This window comes from Pinus tabuliformis, chromosome 2_1 (genome assembly GCF_031772625.1).
Source record: "Pinus tabuliformis cultivar Carrire ecotype Pingquan chromosome 2_1, CPIR1, whole genome shotgun sequence".
Lineage (NCBI taxonomy): Eukaryota > Viridiplantae > Streptophyta > Pinopsida > Pinales > Pinaceae > Pinus > Pinus tabuliformis.
In genome coordinates, this window is record NC_142299.1 from 364,407,904 (window position 1) to 364,430,272 (window position 22,369).

Below are 22,369 nucleotides of genomic sequence, written 5' to 3' on the forward strand. Positions count from 1 at the left end.
TCTCACGAAGGCAGTGACCACAAGCCCAAGCTTGTTTCATACAACAACACTGACTCAATACATGAAGATATCTCAGTCCCAACTATATACAGGATTCTCTACCAATCGGATCCCACTCATTATTATCGCAATGTATCCCTGTCATATCCAGAACCTGCTCAAACAACTCTCCAAAGAGGTTCTTCAACCTGCCTCACAGCTAGCCATGCCAACAACATTGTACTCAACCTCAACTATGCTTAATGCTATGGACTTTTCATCAAGATATCATGGAATATCTCATACTATAGCAACACCTAAATGTGCTCATCTCATCAATAATGATCCCAAACAACATCAGTACATCCATGCAGTCACATATCATAGGAATAATATCTCAGACCAAAAATGTGTTCACGCGAAACATCAATACTTCAATCAACTACCGGTTGCCAAGTCAGGTTCAACAATAACTTCTTGAAATTCAATCGGAGTGTCCAAGGATTTGCATTTCCACTTTCCAAAAACTCTTCAATAGTTTCATGATATAGATTTTCTTTTCCAAACTAAAGAAAGTAATTCATCATGCCATGATTCTTCATTTCGAACTTTAGAGGCCAACTCCCTCTTATTTTGATCATCATAGGATCATTACTTGCCAAAAATAGACCATCAGAGTATAAAAGCCAAATCAAAGTCATACCTTGGACCACTTTGAAGTAGACGTTCGGATCAACACATCTTCCTGTTTTCACCAGGTAACCATCATTGCGGACATATGAAGCTCCAAAGACTTGCTTCAAACCATATAATGCTATCTACAAACATTATACTGATCAAACTTATATGCTCAGCCTCACACAAAGAAATATTGTGCAATCAAATCAACTAAGTTAGCTTATCAATCCTTAGATGCCAAATCAAAGCTAATATCAAATTCATAAAGGTTTCTGCCAATATCCTTGTGACAAACTCTTTGGACCAAGTGTCAGGTAGAGCTCACATCCAAATACCAAGTCATGACTTCACCTATTGTCATGTCAACAAATTGTGATTAAGTAATATCAAATTCCATCAGGCCATCCACATGATCATAATTCAAACTATTTCTATTACTAGATGCAAATGCATGTACCAAGGATAAGTCACAATTGTTTATACTTCAACCAATGTGCCAAAGCCAAAGATGCCAATGAAAAATCACTATACCAATATTAGTCACTGAAAGTCATTATGCCCACATAGCACCGTCATCAAGGAAAATGATCAATTATCAAATCAAAACCCTAATTTTTTATCACAGTGAGTTCAATCAGTGCATAACCCAAAACGTATTGATGAACTATCAAGCATCATGTCAAAGTTCTAAGGCATCATCAATTATCCAAGCTAATATTTCTCATCTATACTAAGTTAATAAACCAAATCTTGTCAAACCCTTGCAATTGTGATCAAATACTAGCTTCAATGATCAAATCAAAATAACATACATGATATGAATATTATGTTTCGTTGCAAACACAAGTTTAGTCAAGACATTCACATCCTCTATAGTAAGTCAAACATTCAAACTTCCTTGCTCATAGAACTTTATATTGTCTGCTCCATATCTATCGGACTGTCATACTCCTGGTGCACCTTTGATCTCATGCATAAGGCTTTAGTTTTTTTGACCTACAGGCACAAGCGCAACCATAGGCCTTCTTCCGTGCATTTGAGAGGCCTATAATTGCATTCTTAAACCTTCTTTCATGGGGTTGGGGGCTTAGACTAAGAGAAACCCTCTCCATTTAGACTAGAACTTGTTGTAGACCAACAGCATCATATATTTGTTTATTTATGTTAGAAACCTTACTTCAACAATAAAGAGTCTTTTATACATTTAATACAAATGATAATAGGTGTAGGGATCCCATTCTTAGTGTTTATCCCTCTGAATGGGAAGCCAATTCAGTCATCATCATTCAAGTCATCAACCTGTCAATCATAATGCTATCATGCATCAACAAAATTGTTAGATCATAAAATCAAATTATATCAGGTTTCAAAACATATATGCTTTCTCAATTCCTAGTGAAAGAGATACCTGAGATAAGGCTTTCTTCCTTTCCCTTTTTGATTGTTCAATCCCTCGGCAGCTCAAATTCATAGTCCAGGTGGCGTTGCCCACCAAGTAAGAAAAGGTGGCCTTAATTGGGTAGTCAATTGATCTGCATGAATCTGGGCCGTGACGTCCCTTTCCTTAAATAAAGTAAGTCATCCTTGCCCCCGTAGGGACAAGCGGCTTCGCACCTTCAACATATATATGGTCATAACATGTTAGCAACAGTTACATCATCACATATGAACATGACATCAAATTTTCATCGAGAGTTAGAGTCATATGATTAGGGCAGCTAACAAAATTGTTAGATCATAAAATCAAACTATATCAGGTTTCAAAACATATATCTGTCATGGTCATAACATGTTAGCATCAACTACATCACATATGAACATGACATCAAATTTTCATCAAAGAGTTAGGGTCATATGATTAGGGAAGCCGACAAGTGTATCATCATACTTCAAAGATTATAATCACTACATAATTTCCTTATCATCAACCATCAAGTTAGGGCATCCAATTTTACCACATTTCATACTTACTAAGCTAACAAAGCTCAATATGAATATCAATATTATTGTTACACTTCTATCATCAAGGTTACCATGCTTGTTATAAGCATCATCAATAGTATCAATGTGCTAACCTTCTTTATGAAGTGCATCATATTTAACATGTGAGATGCTTTGCCAAGTATCAAGTATACCAATATATCAAAAATCAATGTTTCTAAGTAGCTTCATAGAATCAAGAAATTCATCATTAGCATCAGTTACATCATCACATATGAACATGACATCAAATTTTCATCGAGAGTTTAGAGTCATATGATTAGGGAAGCCGACAAGTGTATCATCATACTTCAAAGATTATAATCACCACATAATTTCTTTATCATCAACCATCAAGTCAGGGCATCCCATTTTACCACATTTCATAATTACTAAGCTAACAAAGCTCAATCTGAATATCAATCTTATTGTTACACTTCTATCATGAAGGTTACCATGCCTGTTACAAGCATCATCAATAATCATCAATAGGATCAATGTGCTAACCTTCTTTATGAAATGCATCATCAATAGGATCAATGTGCTAACCTTCTTTATGAAATGCATCATATCTAACATGTGAGATGCTTTGCCAAGTATCAAGTATACCAATATATCAAAAATCAATGTTTCTAAGTAGCTTCATAGAATCAAGAAATTCATCATGTCTAAAAAGTAAGATACTTGTTCAATACCAAGTGCACCATCTTATCATAAGCACCATGAATCAAACTTGCTTTCATATGCATGCATGAGCCATTTGATGAAAGTGATACTCTCATCATACCTTAGGGCTTACCTTGCCATCCAACCAATATTGCACCTGAAACAATATACTATACATACTTTATAACATTCAAATACCTTTGCACTTTGACATTGGCAGCTGCAACACTTTGTTAACTTTTCATCAACTTTTCATTAGGTGCCTCTTTCCCTTTTCTAGCACTAGCTCATTTCTTCTTGCGCTAGCCATCTTTTCCTACTCCTTAGATGATCCTCAAGAAGGATCCACTTATCACATCTCATTAGGAGGCTAGAAGTATCCAAATACTCAAATAGGAAGTATAATTAATGATAAGATCAATAAATCTAAACAAAAGTAAAGACATAAAGGAGTAACATAAATTGAAAAAGTACTTATCCTCAATGAGAGGTGATCATCTACCTCTTGAACCATCCTTCAAGAGTCGTGATTGTCCATTGACCATATAACATTGGCGTCTTTAATATTTCAACCAACTTCATTAACAACCAAGCCTAATTGAGACTATCCCATCTAGGGCTACATCAAATCTGTCACAAGTGCTTAGAACATGTTTACATTGATCATGCTAGGGTTTCTCTATTGCATATTTCAAGTATCTGTCATAATCCAGGGTTTCTTCTAAACTCTAACCTCATAATATCCATCAAACCCTATTAACAAATTTTCCTAAGGTTTCCTTCAAACCCTAGTATTCTTTTAGGTCTACACCATCTTCTCTTGCTTCCAACAAAGGTGCCTTCATATGAGTGATCTTCAATGACTTTTCTTCAACCCAGATCTAATACCATGCTAATTTTTCTTAGGGCTATATTGTTCTTTGCTTTAGAGAATTACATTTCTTCATTTGCATATTAAATTAACCCCATAACATCATATCATTATTCAGTTTTACAACAATCATTATTCAGTTTTACAACATTATTCAGCAACATATGCAATTATTTAGAAAGAACAACATCATCATTAATGCAACGGAACATAAAAGAACAATAGAAGAAAATCATTCACACATAAAGACTCCAGGATTGGTCGAAGACCAATTCAAAACCCACTACGGGGAAAACCTTTTCAAATTCTTCCTCTTATTAGATTGCCATTGAATGATTTAGCGAAAGAGAGTACAATGATCCATATCTTCATAAATACAACTATCCAACAAAAATCAACAAAACAACATCCATGAGATGAACCCAACAAAGCCAATAGTCAAAACCTTGATCCTGAAGCCTGTGATTAACTGTCACTGTCTAAGGTCAACTATCGAACTCTATGATCAAGTGGCAAAATCTTAGGTCAACTAAAAATTCAGACCCTAGGTCTCAATGAGAGAGTGTTGTGCATGGGCTGAAACCCTTAAACAACACGCATAGGCCTGCATGCTTGCGGTTATAGCCGAAATTTGCCTGTGACAAGCTTGTGATTGTGACCCGAAATCCTTAACCACATGTGTGAGCTTCGGACCCTGCAATTTCGGACCTGTGTGAACCAATCTCCGCAAACTGCCTCAGGCCTGTGCGAGCCCAATTCAAAGAAGAGAATAGAAGAACGCTTCATGATCATGTTCAAATGAGGTTGAGATCACTTGTATTTATAGACTTCCAAGAGTGTCCAATTTGCTTTAGAGCCAACCTGATCAAATATGCACATGTGGGCTTTAATTCAAAAATACACTTTCCCTTGTCCAAATTGAGTGCTTCAATAGTCAAAATGGGTCATCTCGAAGAGTGGAATCTCGTCCCATGGTTTGAATTTTTCATTGAGCTGCCAAAAAACAAATTGGTATACGAGTTGGAGGAATCCTTGGCGGGTAAGATTCCTTTCTCAACTCATGATAACTTGCAAGGTACCTCTTGGCATATTACAACGGATGCAAGTGTGACCGCCAAGTAATATCGAGTAGATGTGACACATAGACATGCTTCATTTTTTCCCCTACCTTGGAAAAACCTTGTGGGAGAACCCAAGGATGCTTCCCCACATTTTTGGATGCAATCCCTACTAAAGCCATTAGGATAGGTTAATGTACCTAACTCAGGCACAAAACTAGCCGAATGCCTAACGACACTAGATGAAATGAGCCAAACCTTTGGAAAAACCTTGTGGGAGAACCCAAGGATGCTTCCCCACATTTTTGGATGCAATCCCTACTAAAGCCATTAGGATAGGTTAATGTACCTAACTCAGGCACAAAACTAGCCGAATGCCTAACGACACTAGATGAAATGAGCCAAACCTTTGGGCTGAAAATGTTCGGAGACATCTTGTCCCACCCTCATGTATTCAGTAAGAGTGAGACGACTAGTACCTTGCCAGCCCCTATCTGCCCATGAGGGGCAAACATGTCACAGACAGGATTTGAACCTGGGTGGGGAGAATAAGAACTTTTATCTTAACCACTCCATCTAAATCTCATTGACTAAAATTTTTGGAAACAAATTGTCCTACCCTCAATCACTTGAGTGAGATTGCTGGTACCTTTCCAGAGCCACTTGGCTCACGACAGGTGAACATGTCATAGGTGGCATTTGAATTTGTGGGAGGAGGATAACCTCTCCTTTACTCTTAAACGCCCAAGCTAAGCCCAACTGACATGACATGTAGGTAGACTCACTTATCATTTAGTGTATTTGTAGACACTTATAATTAAGACATTCTCAACAACTTCTAGCTAAACTAGATTAAATTGAACATTTATCTGAACAGAATCTAGGATTAAACAATAGACTTAATTAATTAATAGACATTAGATGAAGCAGATTACTTCTATAAAGTGTAGGTCATTAGGCATGTTGATAATAGATTTCCTTGTTTTTGGTGTGATCACATTATTGTGCTTTCTTGACCAATACATGACTGCACTGCTGCGTTTTCTGTAACAATTTTTTTATTCTACTGCAGTTCCGCATTTTGAGAAAATGCTGTATGACCAAGGGCAGCTCGTTAATGTATATTTGGATGCATTTGTCATCTGGAAAGATACCATGTACTCATATGTTTCTCGGGATATACTGGATTACTTGAAGAGGGATATGATAGACCAGGATGGTGGAATATATTCTGCAGAAGATGCGGATAGTGCAGAATTTGAAGGTGCGCCAAGGAAAAAAGAAGGTGCCTTTTATGTTTGGACATCTCAAGAGGTTTGTTTACTAACTTTAGTTCTGTTGTGGTTCTTTCCTTTTGACTATTTATGGTAGATCAGAGATTTCTATACAGTATGCATGTCTGCATGTGTCTCTCATAGAATGTTAATTGCAATGTTCTGAATGCATGTTTCTATACAGGGCATGGGTATTTAATTAACCAAGCCAAAAAATATTAAGTTATATGGTTTACCTAGTAGAAGTATATTTTAAATCTACTTTGTCATATTTGTTTGATAAAATAGCTATGCCATCAAATATGCTAACTTTAAATAACTTTGAAGGTGTTTGAGTACATGTTAGAACTAATATTTTAGTGGTGTTGTTTGGAAATATGTTCCGTAGATTAACCATCTTAAAATGTTCTCGAGTGTCACAACTTTGGGAAATATTGTACTGTGTACCAGAATTGACAGATCATTCCAAAATGCAAAAACCTTAGAAATGTTTCCAGGGCACACACTTCTGGTATTGATTTACAGATATGCTTCTTTGGTATTTTAACAGAAAACCAGATTTTACAGTTGTGCATGTCATTCCAGGATGCCCACAAGATAGGTGTAAGCTGTGTCACACTGTTCGGGTTCGAATTCGAGTTCAGCGACGGATCATTCCTCCAACCTTTGTGTACTCCTTATTAGTGGCATTATTATCTTATTAAAGCCCTTTTACAATATTAACCAAGAAAAGATAAAATTGAAAGAACCAACCCACAAAATGTATACAAATTCTTTCTTAAAAAGAGTTCTATTATGGCATGGAGTGATTTCACAATTCAACAACTTTTGAAATGAGAGGAGGGATGGCCTTTGATAATTTTCTTTAGTAACAGCTAGTTGGACTTCACAATTCAAAATAATATTTTTCACTTTTCATCCACGACTTGGAGACGAAGTAAACAAAATAAATTTATTACAATGCTTGTCCACAAAGGCAAATTTGATTGGGCTTGTTTGACCCTTATAAGTGCAATGTTCCCTTTGATTTGACCTCGAAGAGGCAAGAAGTAAAGATTAGTAGTCAAAGATGCTCATCATCTTGCTCAAGAAGACTCTAGCTGCTAGTTGAGGTAGCAGCTTCCACTTTCATTGGCTCCATTTGGTCTGCATAAGCTCAACTTGGTCCAAGGAAGTTCGTTTCTTTGAAAGATGACTTTCCTTTACAACTGCTCCTTTTTGTCCACACATTGTCCAATGAAATATCCTTCAACTTCAAACAACTAGTTTGATCCTTTGTGATGACTAGCTTGACCCCTTTGTGGCACAAAGGAAGGACATCACCTTCCATGGATTTGGAGAGTTGATCCTTTGTGATGACTAGCTTGACCCCTTTGTGGCACAAAGGAAGGACATCACCTTCCATGGATTTAGATCTCCATCGTCCTTGAGAATTCAAGGATTTTGACACGTGGGTTTTGTCTAGATAATTTTATTAACTTTTGACATCAAGTTTGCCCCTTCATGCCAAGTCCCTTTATCCAATATGCATATATGGTGAGGACATTATTGTGCAATAAATGTGGATATCCGTCCCCCCGAGGGAAAATGAGGATTCTACCACTTGGGTTTTGTTCGACCTATTTTGTAGACAACTTTTGATGTGATGTATGTCTCGTTCGATCAAGATTTTACGAATCCCCATGTGCTACTGCACCAATTTTGATGATGCCTTCACATTTTGGAAAAATTCTACATGGCATGTCATCTACATTTCATTATGAGCAATCAATTCGAGACCAAGTTGACTTTTTTCCTTCTAGGACCAAGTGTGTTAGGAAATGCATATTGGCTTGGAATGTGAACCTCTAAAATCATGTGTTTGCTATCTTGAGAATTGGCTCATAAATACTGCCTCAAGGCCAAGGATGCATATATACTCTATGACACATGAACATGTGGTAGGATATAGGTGCGTACATCGTGGGCTAGATTGGTCCCTACAGCCACAGTCACCCCTACATAACTAAATGCTCCCATAAACCACGAGTCCCAACTGTTGATTTGTGGTAGCATCGGATGTGATCTAGCCATGAAAATTGGTGGAGAGGCAAAGGGTCATACGATCTCAAAGATCCAAAAATAGTTTGGGGAAATTCCACCCAGATGGGGAGATATTAAAATAATTAATATTTTTAATAGGGTTCCTAAGTCTAAACTTAGGAAAATTAAATATTAATGTGTATTAATATAAAATGGGTGAGAAAGTTCTAAATGACGAGGATCAAGCCAAATCTAATATTAGTCATTGATTAGGGACTTAATATCGGTCGTTGAATCGTCAACAAGAAAAGTATAAGAGGAGGCTTGAGGGTCAGTTGGAGATACACCAAGTTGATCAAGAATTCGATTTTTTGAGGCAGGATTTGCTGAGAAATCGAGTTAGTGATCTATTGTAGCGAGGGGCAAAAGGCCGAGAATACATATCAGAGAGGCAGAGAAAGTGCCGGAGAGACAGCGCAGAGCCTTGGAAGGCTAATGCAGAGGAAACCAGGACTGACGTAGAGGCTGAGTAGGCCAGCGCAGGTGACACAGAGGGCCAAGAGGCTGACGCAGAAGCAGCAGAGGCTAGCAGAGCTAATGTTGGGCTAAAAAGGCAACGCTGAGGAACTTTCGTGGGGCAGACTGGGAGCTAAGAGGCAGACACAGAGTTAAAGAGGGTGATACAGTCCCTAGAGGGTGACGCAGTTCCAGAGAGAAGCTTGGAGCAGCTTTCATTGCCCAGCTAAGGAATTATCGAAGTTGTTGTGGGATCAATCATCCGGTTGTTGATCAACCAGAATATCTATCTCCGAGGAGAGGTGTTTCTACCAAGGAAATTCTCTGAAGGGTGAGCCATCTCTGGCACCCTAATTGTATTCAAAAACTGCATAATAACAAAACCCTCATATTTGTTGCACTGGTTTTCTCGCATTGGGTTTTTTCGGGGACGTTTGTTCTAAAATAACAGTGTCCATTGTGTGATTGTTTCAGTTATTTTAGTAGCCGATCTGTATATGTGTTAAGGTTGCATTTTTGCTTATTTCAGTATTTATATTTATAAATAACTTGTTAACAGAAAGAACAAGTAGGAGATAATAAACCAAATAATGCAGTAGGGATTTCTAATGTGTCAGACTTAGAAATTTGAACATGGTATCAGAGCATTGCAGATCACAGGAGGATTGAAGGCACCAGTAGAAATCTAAAATTTGCAACAGTAGCAGCTATCCCGAGAGACATCGTTGTTCTAGAGTAGAAGCAGCAAGAGAGAAAGTGACGCAGAGCTTGCATCATCATTTCGAGCCAAGAGGAAGGCCAGTGCAGAGGCAGAAAGGGGCAGATCAAACCTACCCAGTGCTCGGTCATCTTTCTTAGCCAGTAAGGATCGACGTTGTGGCCAGGAAGTGCAGATTTAGCCGTTGTCGGGATTGCGCAGAGCCTGAAAGGCTCAGTTTCTTTAGTTGTCAGAGCTTGGGGAGCTGTGGGCAAATTGTGATTTGAGGAGTTGGTGGGACGTTGTTTATGTCGAAGCAGAACAGTGTCTAAGGAGGCGAGACCAAGGTAGAGGGAATCAATACCTCGACAGATTTCTAGACAAGGAATCCAGATCCGTCTTGCAGCGGCAAAGGAAGATTGGAGAGGAGTAGTTCGACAGTTGGCCAGAGGATTTCCAGAAGGGAAATCAGGGCTTAGAGGGAGGCTAGAAAAGGAGTTGAAATGGTAGTGAACGGACTAAAGGAAACGGGTTGGGCATTGCTTCCAACTTTGTCCTCTGGAAGGCTAGGATCCTGGTAGTCTTAGATCTACATCGCATCAAGGACTTTGCCTTGAGAACCGTGGCTATCCCTGTTGACCCAACTGAGAACGAGAAGTACGAGGATGCAATGGCAAGGGCGAAGTGCATGATCCTAGATGAGGTCAAAGATCATGTCATACCACATATTGCTGAGAAGAACACAACAAAGGAGATGTGGGACACCCTGACCACCTTATACTAGGGCTTTTTCGTGCAAAGGAAGATGCTATTGGAGAATCAACTGCGATCATATCAGATGCAAAAGAGAGAGCAGATAAATCCATTCCTTTTCAGTTTGTAAGAGATTCGCAACCAGCTTACTTCTGTGGGGTCTACACCGGATTTAGGATTTATGGTCACGACTGCCCTGAAGGCAGTCTCCAAGGAGTGGGAGACATTTGTCCAAAGTATTTTGGGCAGGGCTACTCTTCCCGGTTGGGAGAAGATGTGGGCAGCCCTACGCCAGGAAGAGATCAGGGGGATGACCAAGGCGAGGAGTAGTGGCAAGGGAGGTCGAATCAAGAAAGAGGAGGAGGAGGATGCGGCTCTAGCATCTGCGAGACAACAAGGGAAGAGGAAGAAGGACATCTCCAAGGTGAAGTGGTTCCATTGTGGGGAGCTGGGACATTATGCATCCCAGTGTCCAAGGAAGAAAAACAAGGGAGAGGCTTCTGATTCAAAGGCAACTCTAGCTAAGGCGGAGAAAGAGGTCGAGACTGATGACAATTGTGGCATGAGTGCTCATGCACCTCTAGAGAAGAGGTGGGGAGACATCGAGTTGTAGTCAAGATGACTACATACTAGGGGCAGGATCCTTGAGGTTGATCTGATAATGAGATTTTAGACAATTATTAAGGTATTATAGACTCATGTGCATGGATTTGCCTATGTTACTTTATGCAATGGATCGATAAGGTTGCGAAATACATAGACAATGAAGCAGTAAAAGAACATAATAGAAAAACACACATAAACACAACAAGTTTAATAAGGAGTTCACCCAACACTCCTGGGCTACGTCCCTTGGTCCAACCTTCAGTGGTGACCTCTCTATTATGTCTTCAGAAGCAGAGTTTTTATAAAAGTGAGCTCAATTTGAGTCTCACACAACAGGTACAAAACAACAAGGCTTTACTTAGATCCCCCAAGTCTTTATGAGTACACAGACTCTCCTCATTGACCCTCTGTCTCTATTTGCTCTCTGTCTTAGCACTGCTTCCAATACTGCCTGTCTTTGTTTCTGTTAGTCTGTGGCTTTAAAGCCAATTTGTGCAGTCTGTTCATTTCTCCTTCTCGGGCTCTCTAGCTTCCTAGCCTCTGTCCGCTCAGATCCCCCTCTGAGCATTAGAAATCATTGCTAAACGCTTTCAAGGATGGTGGCCACCTGTTCTGTAATGGAATGGGTCATCGGGCCTTTGAAATCCCAGAATTGGTCGTTTTCTGTTTACACAGAAATAACACAAAACTGTGAAAATCTGCCAAAACACTATTTATCGAACTTCAAATACTCATAAATCCGCTCTATATTCCTATTGGGTCTGCCTTTATATCGCTTATCGCATCTCCATCGTTGATCTGGGAGATCTGGATCCAACGACTGTGGTTCATTTCGGGCAGCTTTTTCGTATGGTGGTTAATCGCTCGATAAGGGTGGTTTTCTCTCTCCTTAGCTTGGACATGTGGCAACCAGTGTATGGGATCGGGCGAAGCCCGGCCCAAACCACTTACCGCCTTTGGCCTGCCCGAAATCCCACTTGTATCGTGATTTCCCTTTTATATTCAAAATACATTAAAATATGAAATCCCGCTCATATCGGACTTGAAACAATATATATTTGCATTAACGAACCCTTTCGGGTCCGGTTTCATCGCATTGGGCGCATTTCCTTTGTAATCCATTCATTTGGCGGAAATGCAAAATACAAAGGAAATGGTCGTTTTCCGGATTTCAAAATATACAGAATATCGTCTATAACTCCATCGGGTCCGGCTGTCACAAGCCATATGTATCTCGGTCCCCCTCCATTGTAATGTGCCGATGCGATATTGCAATGCGTTTGATCACAATTGCATATCACACATACCCCAGGCCGTTGTAAGCACTCCTTTGTATTTGCCGATTGCAATATTGCGATGCAACTTGGGCCATCGATCTGCGAGCTTGATCGACGGTCCTCGTTGACTCCGCTGATCGCTATCGCAAGTTCCATATGGTGTGCTCCGATTTCCTCTGCCTGCCACCGCCGATTGTGATTTTCCGATCGGATCTAGACTGTTGATCGGCCAGATCCGACGACTCTGATACAAAGTTGTTTTAAACCTTCGATAAGCTTGTTTTCTCCATGTTTTTGCCTCCCGATAGTGTAATCCGAATTTTTAACAAGTTCTTCTTTTGCGATAGTTTTGAATGTTTGAAGACTTGGAGGGTTTTCTAGGATCCATTTTGATCAGAGGTGCCCAAACTTTTGGATCATATCCGGCTACGGGAGCCCTTAAGGACAATAGTAGGATGACAAGGGTCGCGGATGGAGCAAAGTGTAGTGGAGCAGCAAGGCAGTGCTTGGGTGCAGAATTATGAGGCAGCGTAGTAGAAGTTGTAGCAATGCAAGATGCATAGAGGTGTATGCAGTAGCGCAATGGCAACATAGGGAGCACAAAATAGCAGTAGAGGCAGCTTCAACATCACGAAGCTTCTAGGTTGACCGAGATGTCAGTGTTTGGGAGAAGACAGTAACTTACTTCTCGGTAACTGAGTTGCAGTTCAGCAGTTAGCAGTGGCAGTGCTAGGGGCAACATGGGCAGCATGTTGAGAGGGAGTTGCAATATAGATGTAGCAGTGGCAGCATTGGATGTGCTCTAGCCACGAAAATTGGTGGAGAGGCTAAAGCACATGAGATCTCCAAGACCCAGAAATTGTTTGGGCAGAATCTGACCAGTTTGGGGATATTAAAATCATTAATATTTTTAATGGAGTTCCTAAGTCTAAACTTAGGAAAAATAAAATATTAATGGGTATTAATATAAAATTGGGTTAGAAGGGTCCAAAAGTCATGAATCAAGCCAAATCTAATCTTAGCTGTTGATTAGAGATTTAATCTCGGCCGTTGATGGACCAACGAGAAAGGTATAAGAGGAGGCTTGAGGGTCAATTGGAGAACACACCAAGAGAGATCAAGAAGTCGATTTTTTGGGGCAGGGTTTGCTGAGGAAATTGAGTGAAGTGATCTAAGTTGTAGCTAAGGGGCAGTGAATACACAGCAGAGAGGGAGAGTTAGTACTGTGACGATCAGCGCAAAAGCTGGGAGAGGTTGACGCAGAGCCAGCTAGAGGCCATGCAGAGGCAGCCAGGAGCTACACAGAGCCAGAGAGGCTGACGCAGGCCCTAGAGGCAGTGCTGGGAGAATTTCGTTGGACAGATTGGAGCTGGAGAAGCCGGATAGGGTGGCACAGTCCCTGTCAAAGTGACACAGAGCAGCAGAAGCTGCATTGTTGTTATGGGATTGTTCATCTGGTGATTTAACCGGAATATCTGTCTCCGACTGGGAGGTACTACTGTCGAGGGCATTCTCTGTTGGGTGAGCCATTATGGCACCCAGGTTGTATTCTGAAACAACATAATAATAAAATCCTCTGAACAGCTGCACCGGTTTTCCCGCATTTTTTAGGGACATTAGTCCAAAAACAATGATGTCACTTGTGTGCTTGTTTACTTTCAGTTGATGATCTGTATGTGTTGATATTTTACGTGTATTTATTTTCAGTATTTACGAGGTAAATAACTTGTTAAGTAATTGAACAAGTAGGAAGAAATAAATTAGATAGTACAAGAAGAATTTCTAACGGGTAAAACTTAGAAATTCCAACATGGTATCAGAGTGTGGTTGCAAATCACAGGATAACTGAAGGCATCAGCCGAGCAGAGAAGTAGCAGCAGAAACAACTGTCCCGAGTGACAGACGTTGTTCCTAGCAGAAAGCAACAAGGAAGGGGTGACGCAAAGGGCCTACTTCATCAGTTCGAGCCAGGAGGAGGATCAACGTAGAAGCAGAAAGGAGTAGACCTGACCTACGCAGTGCCCAGTCATCTTTCTTAGTCGGGAAGGATCGACGTTGTGGCCAAGAGGTACAGATTGTGCCGGTGTCGAGATTGTGCAGAGACTAGAGGCTCAGACCTTCAGATTGTTGGGGCATAAGATGTTGTGGGTAATTTGTGAAGCGACGCTGGTGGGGTAATGTGGTTAAAACAGTACCTAATAGGGCAAGACCAAGGAGGAGGGAGTTGTTGCCGAGGATTTCTAGCTGAGGAATCCGGATCAGTGGTGCAATTGCACAAACGATCGGAGTGGGGCATTTCGACATTGGTAGAGGAGTTTCCAGAAGGGAAATCGAGACTCAGAGGGAGTCAAACCGAGAACTTCCAAACGGGAAGTTTGAGAGACTCAGTAGGAGTCGATCAGAGGACTTCCAGGAGGGAAGTAAAGAGACTCACAAGAGTCGAAAGAGGGGCAGCGAAATGGCAGTGAATGGGTTGAGAGATCAGGATAGACTGGACGGAGCTTCCAACTTCGTAGTCTGGAAGGCCAAGATCTTGTCCATTCTAGACAGGTATCGCATCAAGCACTTCGCCTTGAAAACGATAGCAATCCTAGTTTACCTGGCTGAAAATGAGAAGTACGAGGAGGCAATGGCCAGGGCTAAGTGCATCATCCTTGACGGGGTTAAGGATCATGTGGTACCACATATTGTCGAGAATAATACGACAAATGAGATGTGGGATGCCCTGAAGAAGTTGTATCAGCATGCTTCCGTGCAGAGGAAGATGTTACTTGAAAATCAGCTGCGGTCATACCAGATGCAGAGGGGCGAGCAGATAGATATCTTCCTTGGGTGATTGACGAAGATCTGAGATCAGTTGACTTCCATAGGGGCCATGCCAGATGAGGAGATGTTGGTGACGGCCGTACTGAACGTAGTCTGAGAGGATTGGGAGGTATTTGTCGAGAGCTTACTAGGCAGGTCGAACCTTCTGGATTGGGAGGAACTGTGGACAAATCTTTATCAAGAAGAGATCAGAGGGCTAACCAAGGTAGGGAGTAGCGGTAAGGGGGTCAAAATCATGAAAGAGGAAGAGGAGGATGCTGCTCTAGCATCTGCGGGAAAGCAGGAGAAACGGAAGAAGAAGGACCTCTCCAAGGTCAAATGCTTCCACTGTGGGGAACTGGGTCACTATGCGAACCAGTGTCCAAGGAAGAAGAGCAAGGGAGAGGCTTCTGAGACCAAGACAGCGCCAGCGAGGGTGGAGAAAGAAGTGGAAACAAATGACGATTGTGCCATGAGTGCTCCTGCGCCACTTGAGAGGAAGTGGGGAGACATCGAGCTGTAGTCAGACGGACTACAGACGATGATGTTGATTTGAGGTAGCATCGGATGTGCTCTAGCCACGAAAATTGGTGGAGAGGCTAAAGCAGATGAGATCTCCAATACCCAAAAATGGTTTGGGCAGATTTTAAACAGTTTGGGAGATATTAAAATAATTAATATTTTTAATGAAGACCCTAAGTCTAAACTTAGGGAAAATAAAATATTAATGCGAATTAATATAAAATTGTGTTAAAAGGGTCCAAAAGTCATAGATCAAGCCAGATCTAATCTTAGTTGTTGATTAGGGACTTAATCTCAGTCGTTGATCTGTCAACAAGAAAAGTATAAGAGGAGGCTTGAGGGTCCCTTGGAGAACACACTGAGAGATACCAGTTAGTTCAATTTCTGGAGCGGGGTTAGCTGAGAAATTGAACTAGTGGTCTAGTGAGTAGTCAGGAGGCAGCAAGTATGGAACAGAGAGACGGGATCAGCCACTGGAGATCAACGCTACGGCAGGAGAGGCAGACGCAGAGGCAGCAGGAGATTGCGCAGTCACTAGCTAGGCCTGCGTGGGTGACGCAGAGAAGCCCAAGGCTGATGTAGTCAAGCAGGGGCTGACGCAGAGTGTCTGAGAGCCACGTAGAGGTTAGCCGGGCTGACGCTGGGATTGGGAGAAGTGCTGCAGAATTTTTCTCTCTATGGGTAAGCCAGTTTGGCACCCTGTTGTACTGGAAAGTTGTTGAATAATAAAATCCTCCCTTGCTGCACCAATTTTCCCACATTGGGTTTTTCCAGGGACTGTTGTCCAAAATATCTGTGTCAATGTGTTGATTCTTGTGCATATGTTTGTTTCTGTATTACGGTGTGATATCTGCAGCAGTATTTATTTTAATATTTATTGAGGTAATTTCATAAATAACTTATTGAGGAATAAGTAGGAAGTTGTTGCAGTGATCGAATTTTCACATGGTATCAGAGCAAGTAATTAGAGACAGGAAGGGAAAATCAGTTATGGGTCGAGACCACGATGCATAGGCATCCACGTCAGGGGACTCACACAGGTTTTCAGAAGATTGCACAAGAGAAAGAGACTTTGATTTCTCTATGTTGGCTTCCAGGTTGGAAGAAGAAGTGGCTTGTATGACTAGTTCTGCATCATTAGAAGTATGGTATATAAACAGTGGAGCCTCGTGGCATCTGACGGGAATCGGGGAATATTTCTCAGAATATCAAGAAGAGAAGATTAACTTTCAGATCACCATGCGTAACAAGGCAAAGTGTACTCCAGTAGGGAAGGGTACCGTAGTTTTTTAAACAGAATTGGGAGAACAATTCCGTGCTACAGATGTGTTGCATGTACCAAGATAGGGGATGAACTTACTTTCCGTGTCGCAACTTCAAGGCAAGGGCTATGACGTCTATTTCATCAAGGAGAAGGTATACGTCAAACACCCGAGCTGGAAAAAGAAAGTACAGATTGAGATCAAAAGTAATAGGTTGTATAGATTACAACTAGAATCACCAATGACACTAATTGGCAGTCATGGAGACAAGGAATTAAACGAACTATGGCACAGAAGAATGGGTCACGTGCACCATGGAGCTCTGAGAATTCTCAAGAGCACTGTAACAGGAGTTCCGGATCTGAGTACGGAACGAGATGATATATGCAGGGGATGCATTCTAGGAAAGTATGCCAAGGCAGCATTTCCTAGGAGCAAACACAGGGCCAAGAGTGTACTAGGATTGATACACTCAGATATCTACGAACCTATGTCCGTCAAAGCTCTCAGTGGTATTGAGTATTTCCTTACCTTCATTGATGACCACTCAAGGAAAACTTGGATTTATTTTCTGAAAACCAAGGATGAGGTTTTCTGTCGATTCAAGGAGTTCAAGGCTCTGGTGGAGAATCTGACTGGGAAGAAAATAAAATTTTTGAGCTCAGATAATGTGGAGAGTATGTCGATAAGGATTTCACTGACTTTTGGCTAAGGAGGGCATCAGAAGAGAGTGGACAATTCCCTACAATCCGGAGCATAATGGAGTAGCAAAAAGAAAGAACGAGACTATTGTAAAAGTAGCTAGGGCCATGATGTATGATCAGGATATGCCAAAATTCTTGCGGGCGGAAGCATGCAATGCAACAGTCTATGTTCAGAACATGACTCCTCATCGGGCATTGGGCAAGATTACTCTAGAGAATGTTTTCACAAGGAAGACACCTGAAGTTAGTCATTTCAGGATATTTGGGAGTTTAGCATAGTGTCACATACCCGAAGAAAAGAGGAAGAAGATATATAGATCTTTTAGGACCCATGTTTCGAATTACAACAAACATATAAATACTCATAAAATTGGAAAACAATAATGCATAAAACTGTAATCTGCACATACCTGAACTGCTAGCTGATTTCCGATTCTGCTACTGAACTGGCGATCCGTGCCCAGAACTCAGATCACTTAAAGCTCTTCCTCTGATAAGTAGCTTCTCGGGTTTCCTGCTGATGAATCTATGTTTCTCTGGTTTTTTCCCCCCTTCTCCCGGTTCAGGCCTATGCTATTTATTCACTGGCCTGGCGGTGGCCGCCCTCCGCCAGTTATACTTTATACAAAGTTATATATATATATACTTTATAACATTTTACTTTATACAAAGTTATATATATTTATATACGTTATAAAATTCAAATACATATTTTGTAATTTTAATATATATATATATATATATATATATATATTATAAGGTTAAATTATATATTTTATAAAATTTAAACTTATATATGTTTTAAATTTAAATTGTATATATAAACTTAACATACTTGTTGTTTAAATTTCCTCATAATTGGTTTTATTATAAAGTTTAAAACTTTATAACATGGATTAATTTAGCTGGGTTGTTACATATTTCTCCGCTTCTGAGAACTTCATCCCGAAGTTTAGAGTTTTAGGGTCAAGGTCTTAATGGACATGACCTTTTCTATCCAGGTCCCCAAGCTATTCAAAATCATCCTATCCTTCTTAATCTCTTCCGCTCCCATCCTATCCATCCTCTACTGGAGTATGCCGTGGCGTTAGTTTCACTGACCTAACCATTCACAACTCTAAGGTGACAGCGTCGGTTATACCGACCTGATTCTCAGTAGGCATCCGACAGTCATCATCACACGTCTAGGGGAGCGTGACTCGCACAGTCCTCCCATGACTCCAGGGTTCGAAGTATAAACGGTGGGTAACACCTCCACCCTTCCCAGTAAAATTTGGGCTAATCACCTTATCATAGAATCACTTTGAGCTTTAACTGATCTGAGGTTCTGTCATCACGTGGTCATCTCGAAAATTGGATCAATTATCTGCAATCATAGTTTATCTGCAAGTTTATCTGCAATCTTACACTTACCCAGCATTTGTAAAATGTGCATCAGCATATTCGAAATAACTTATGTATTATCTACATATGATACTACAGCATAACAGAATTTTGTCATTTTCTATGCATGTATTCTGACTTTTCTTTAGGATGTATTCACTTCCTGTCTTCTATTTCAGTTGCTCATCTTTGACATGCATAAAAATAAAACAGATTTATATTGTTTCAATTTCTACCAGAAGTAAAATCATTTAACGGCCTTAACTTTACTTCAACATTTATAATTTAGTAAAATAATCACATATATTGTTTTGGTATCCATGTACCAGCAGGAATTAAACACATATTATTTTGGTATCCATGTACCAGCGGAATTTAAACATATATTATGCCACAAAGTTTCATGTTTATCACTAATCATTCAAATGTTTTTGGGTCTTTGACAGTAGTGAAGTAGATATATACTAAACATAGTGTATAGTTCTTCAAAATGGACATAAACTAGGGTATCTCTGACATATGTCCTCTGTATTCTCCCAAGTGGTTGATCCAGGACTATACTTGTCCCATTGGACCTTAACTTGGTCCACCAGGCGGTTCCTCAGCTGTCGAACTCTACGTTCCAGTGTACGTAACGGTTCGACCGTGATGACTCCCTCGTCCGATACCTGCAATTCTTTCCACTGGATGTTATGAGATAGATCAACTACATAATGTCTTAACACAGAAACATGAAATACATTATGAATTCTATGCAGGTGAGGTGGCAGGGCAAGACGATAGGCAACAGGTCCAACTCTTTCCATGACTTTAAATGGTCCTATAAATCAGGGTGACAGCTTTGTCCCTTTTCCGATTCGAATAGTACTTTTATTTGGTTTGATGCGGACGAAGACCTGGTCTCCTACTTCATACCTCCTATCAGTTCGGTGAGCATCAACATAACTCTTTTGTCTATCCTGTGCTTCCTTTAATCGCTGTCTAATCTGTCTGACCTGTGCTTCCATTTCATGGATCAATTCTGGCCCTATTATCACTCGATCTTCTAACCTGTCCCAACTCAACGGTGTTCTGCAAGGTCTGCCATATAAGGCTTCAAATGGAGGCATCCCAATCGAACTGTGGTAACTGTTGTTGTATGCGAATTCGACTAAGGGTAAATACTTTTCCCAGTGTGATTGCTGATCCATTACATACATTCGCAACATGTCTTCAAGTACTTGATTTACTCTTTCAGTTTGCCCATCAGTCTCAGGATGGTAAGCAGTGCTTAAATTTAGCTGAGTACCTAAGGCTGTCTGCATGCAAGTCCAGAATCTGGAAGTGAATCGCGAATCTCTATCGGATATAATCTTCTTAGGTACTCCATGAAATCTGATAATTTCATTTATGAATACTCGAGCCACGTCAGCAACATCATAAGTATCTCTTACCGGAATGAAATGGGCGCTTTTTGTTAATTTATCCACCACTACCAGAATGGCATTGTGTCTTTGAGAAGTAATAGGTAGTCCAGCGATAAAATCCATAGAAATGGTCTCCCATTTAGACATAGGAATGTCGTGGGGTTGTAAGAGACCCGCTGGGTGACAATGATCTCCCTTTACTTGCTGACATTCCAAACATTTTGCAACAAATTGAGTGATATCACGCTTCATGCCTGCCCAAAAGAAGAGTTTCTTGGTATCCGCATACATTTTCCCTACTCCAGGATGAGCACAATACACTGCTTTGTGAGCTTCCCTAAGGATGGTATCTCGGAGGTCTTTATCATCAGGGATGTACATCCTTCCACGGAATCGCAGGATCCCATCATTTTCTAATTCATAACCCGCAAATTTTGAGTCTTTTGTCATAATTCCTTCAAGACTCGCCTTCACTTTTAAATACCAGCTGTCTTTTATAAGACGATCCAGTACTCGCTGCCTTAAGTCCACTTCAATGGGTATGAGAGAAAATATCTGGGGTCTCCTGCTTAAGGCATCGGCTACCACATTTTCCTTTCCCTTAATATATGATATTTCGAAATCATATTCACTTAGGAATTCACTCCATCACCTTTGCCTGACATTTAAGTCTCTTTGGGTGAACAAATATTGTAGACTTTGATGGTCGCTTTTAAGTGTAAAATTTCGTCCCACCAGATAGTGTCTCCAGATCTTTAAAGCTAGCATTACAGCGGCCAATTCTAAATCGTGAGTAGCATAGAGTTCTTCATGGGGTTTTAGTTTTCTGGAAGCATAAGCTATCACTCCCTTATCCTGCATCAACACTGCACCCAGTCCATGCTTGGATTCATCAGTACATACTGTAAAGTCTTTGCCCATATCAGGGACTCTTAGGATTGGTGCACTGGTGAGTCGTCTTTTCACGAAAGAAACGTTATAAAGTGTGTCATTTAAACTTTATAACATTATAATGTAAGTTATAAAAGATATCAGTTATAAAACTTTATAACGTATGCAGGAAATGTTTATAATCGTAAATATCAGCTGCCCTAAAAAGAATCTATATATATACCAGTCCATTAATAAAGTCGGTCGAACCAGCTGAATACTTATTACAGAGCGCAGAGGACAGTGAGAAATATCTGAGAGCCTTCAATGCGTGGAAGGCGGTGGCTGCAAGTGGGAGGGCGGCCACCGCCAGGCCAGTGAATAAATAGCAGAGGCCTGAACCGGGAGAAGGGGGGGAAAAAACCAGAGAAGCATAGATTCATCAGCAGGAAACCAGGAGAAGGGACTTATCAGTGGAAGAGCTTTAAGTGATCTGAGTTCTGGGCACGGAGGGACAGAGAGCCTCTGTGGAGAGCTTTCTGGATTGAGCAACCAGGTTGCTCTGTCTGGTTGGGTGGTATTGGCCATCTCGAAATTGGGTCAAAACAGCCACAACATCACCAGCAGCGGGATCGCCAGTTCAATAGCAGAAGCAATCAGCTAGCAGTTCAGGTATGTGCAGATTACAGTTTTATGCATTATCGTTTTTTTTAGTTATGAGTATTTATATGTTTGCTGTATTTCGAAAAATGACCACTACACATGGTATTAGACAGCGATTAAAGGAAGCACAGGATAGACAAAAGAGTTATGCTGATGCTCACCGAACTGATAGGAGGTATGAAGTAGGGGACCAGGTCTTCGTCCGCATCAAACCAAATAAAAGTACTATTCGATTCGGAAAAGTGACAAAGCTGTCACCCCGATTTATAGGACCGTTTAAAGTCATGGAAAGAGTTGGACTTGTTGCCTATCGTCTTGCCCTGCCACCTCACCTGCATAGAATTCATAATGTATTTCATGTTTCTGTGTTAAGACAT

General features: G+C 40.7%; 1 protein-coding gene across 4 annotated transcripts in view; it reads left to right on the forward strand.

Annotated features, from left to right (window-relative positions):
- Window positions 1-22,369, forward strand: part of LOC149200374 (catalytics) — a 347,379-nt gene that overhangs the window by 213,817 nt on the left and 111,193 nt on the right. For all 4 annotated transcript variants that reach the window (XM_089402703.1, XM_089402702.1, XM_089402704.1 and 1 more), the window contains exon 10: window positions 6,305-6,546. In XM_089402703.1, the coding sequence (XP_089258829.1) occupies window positions 6,305-6,546 (242 nt within the window). The remainder of the gene's footprint in view (window positions 1-6,304; window positions 6,547-22,369) is intronic.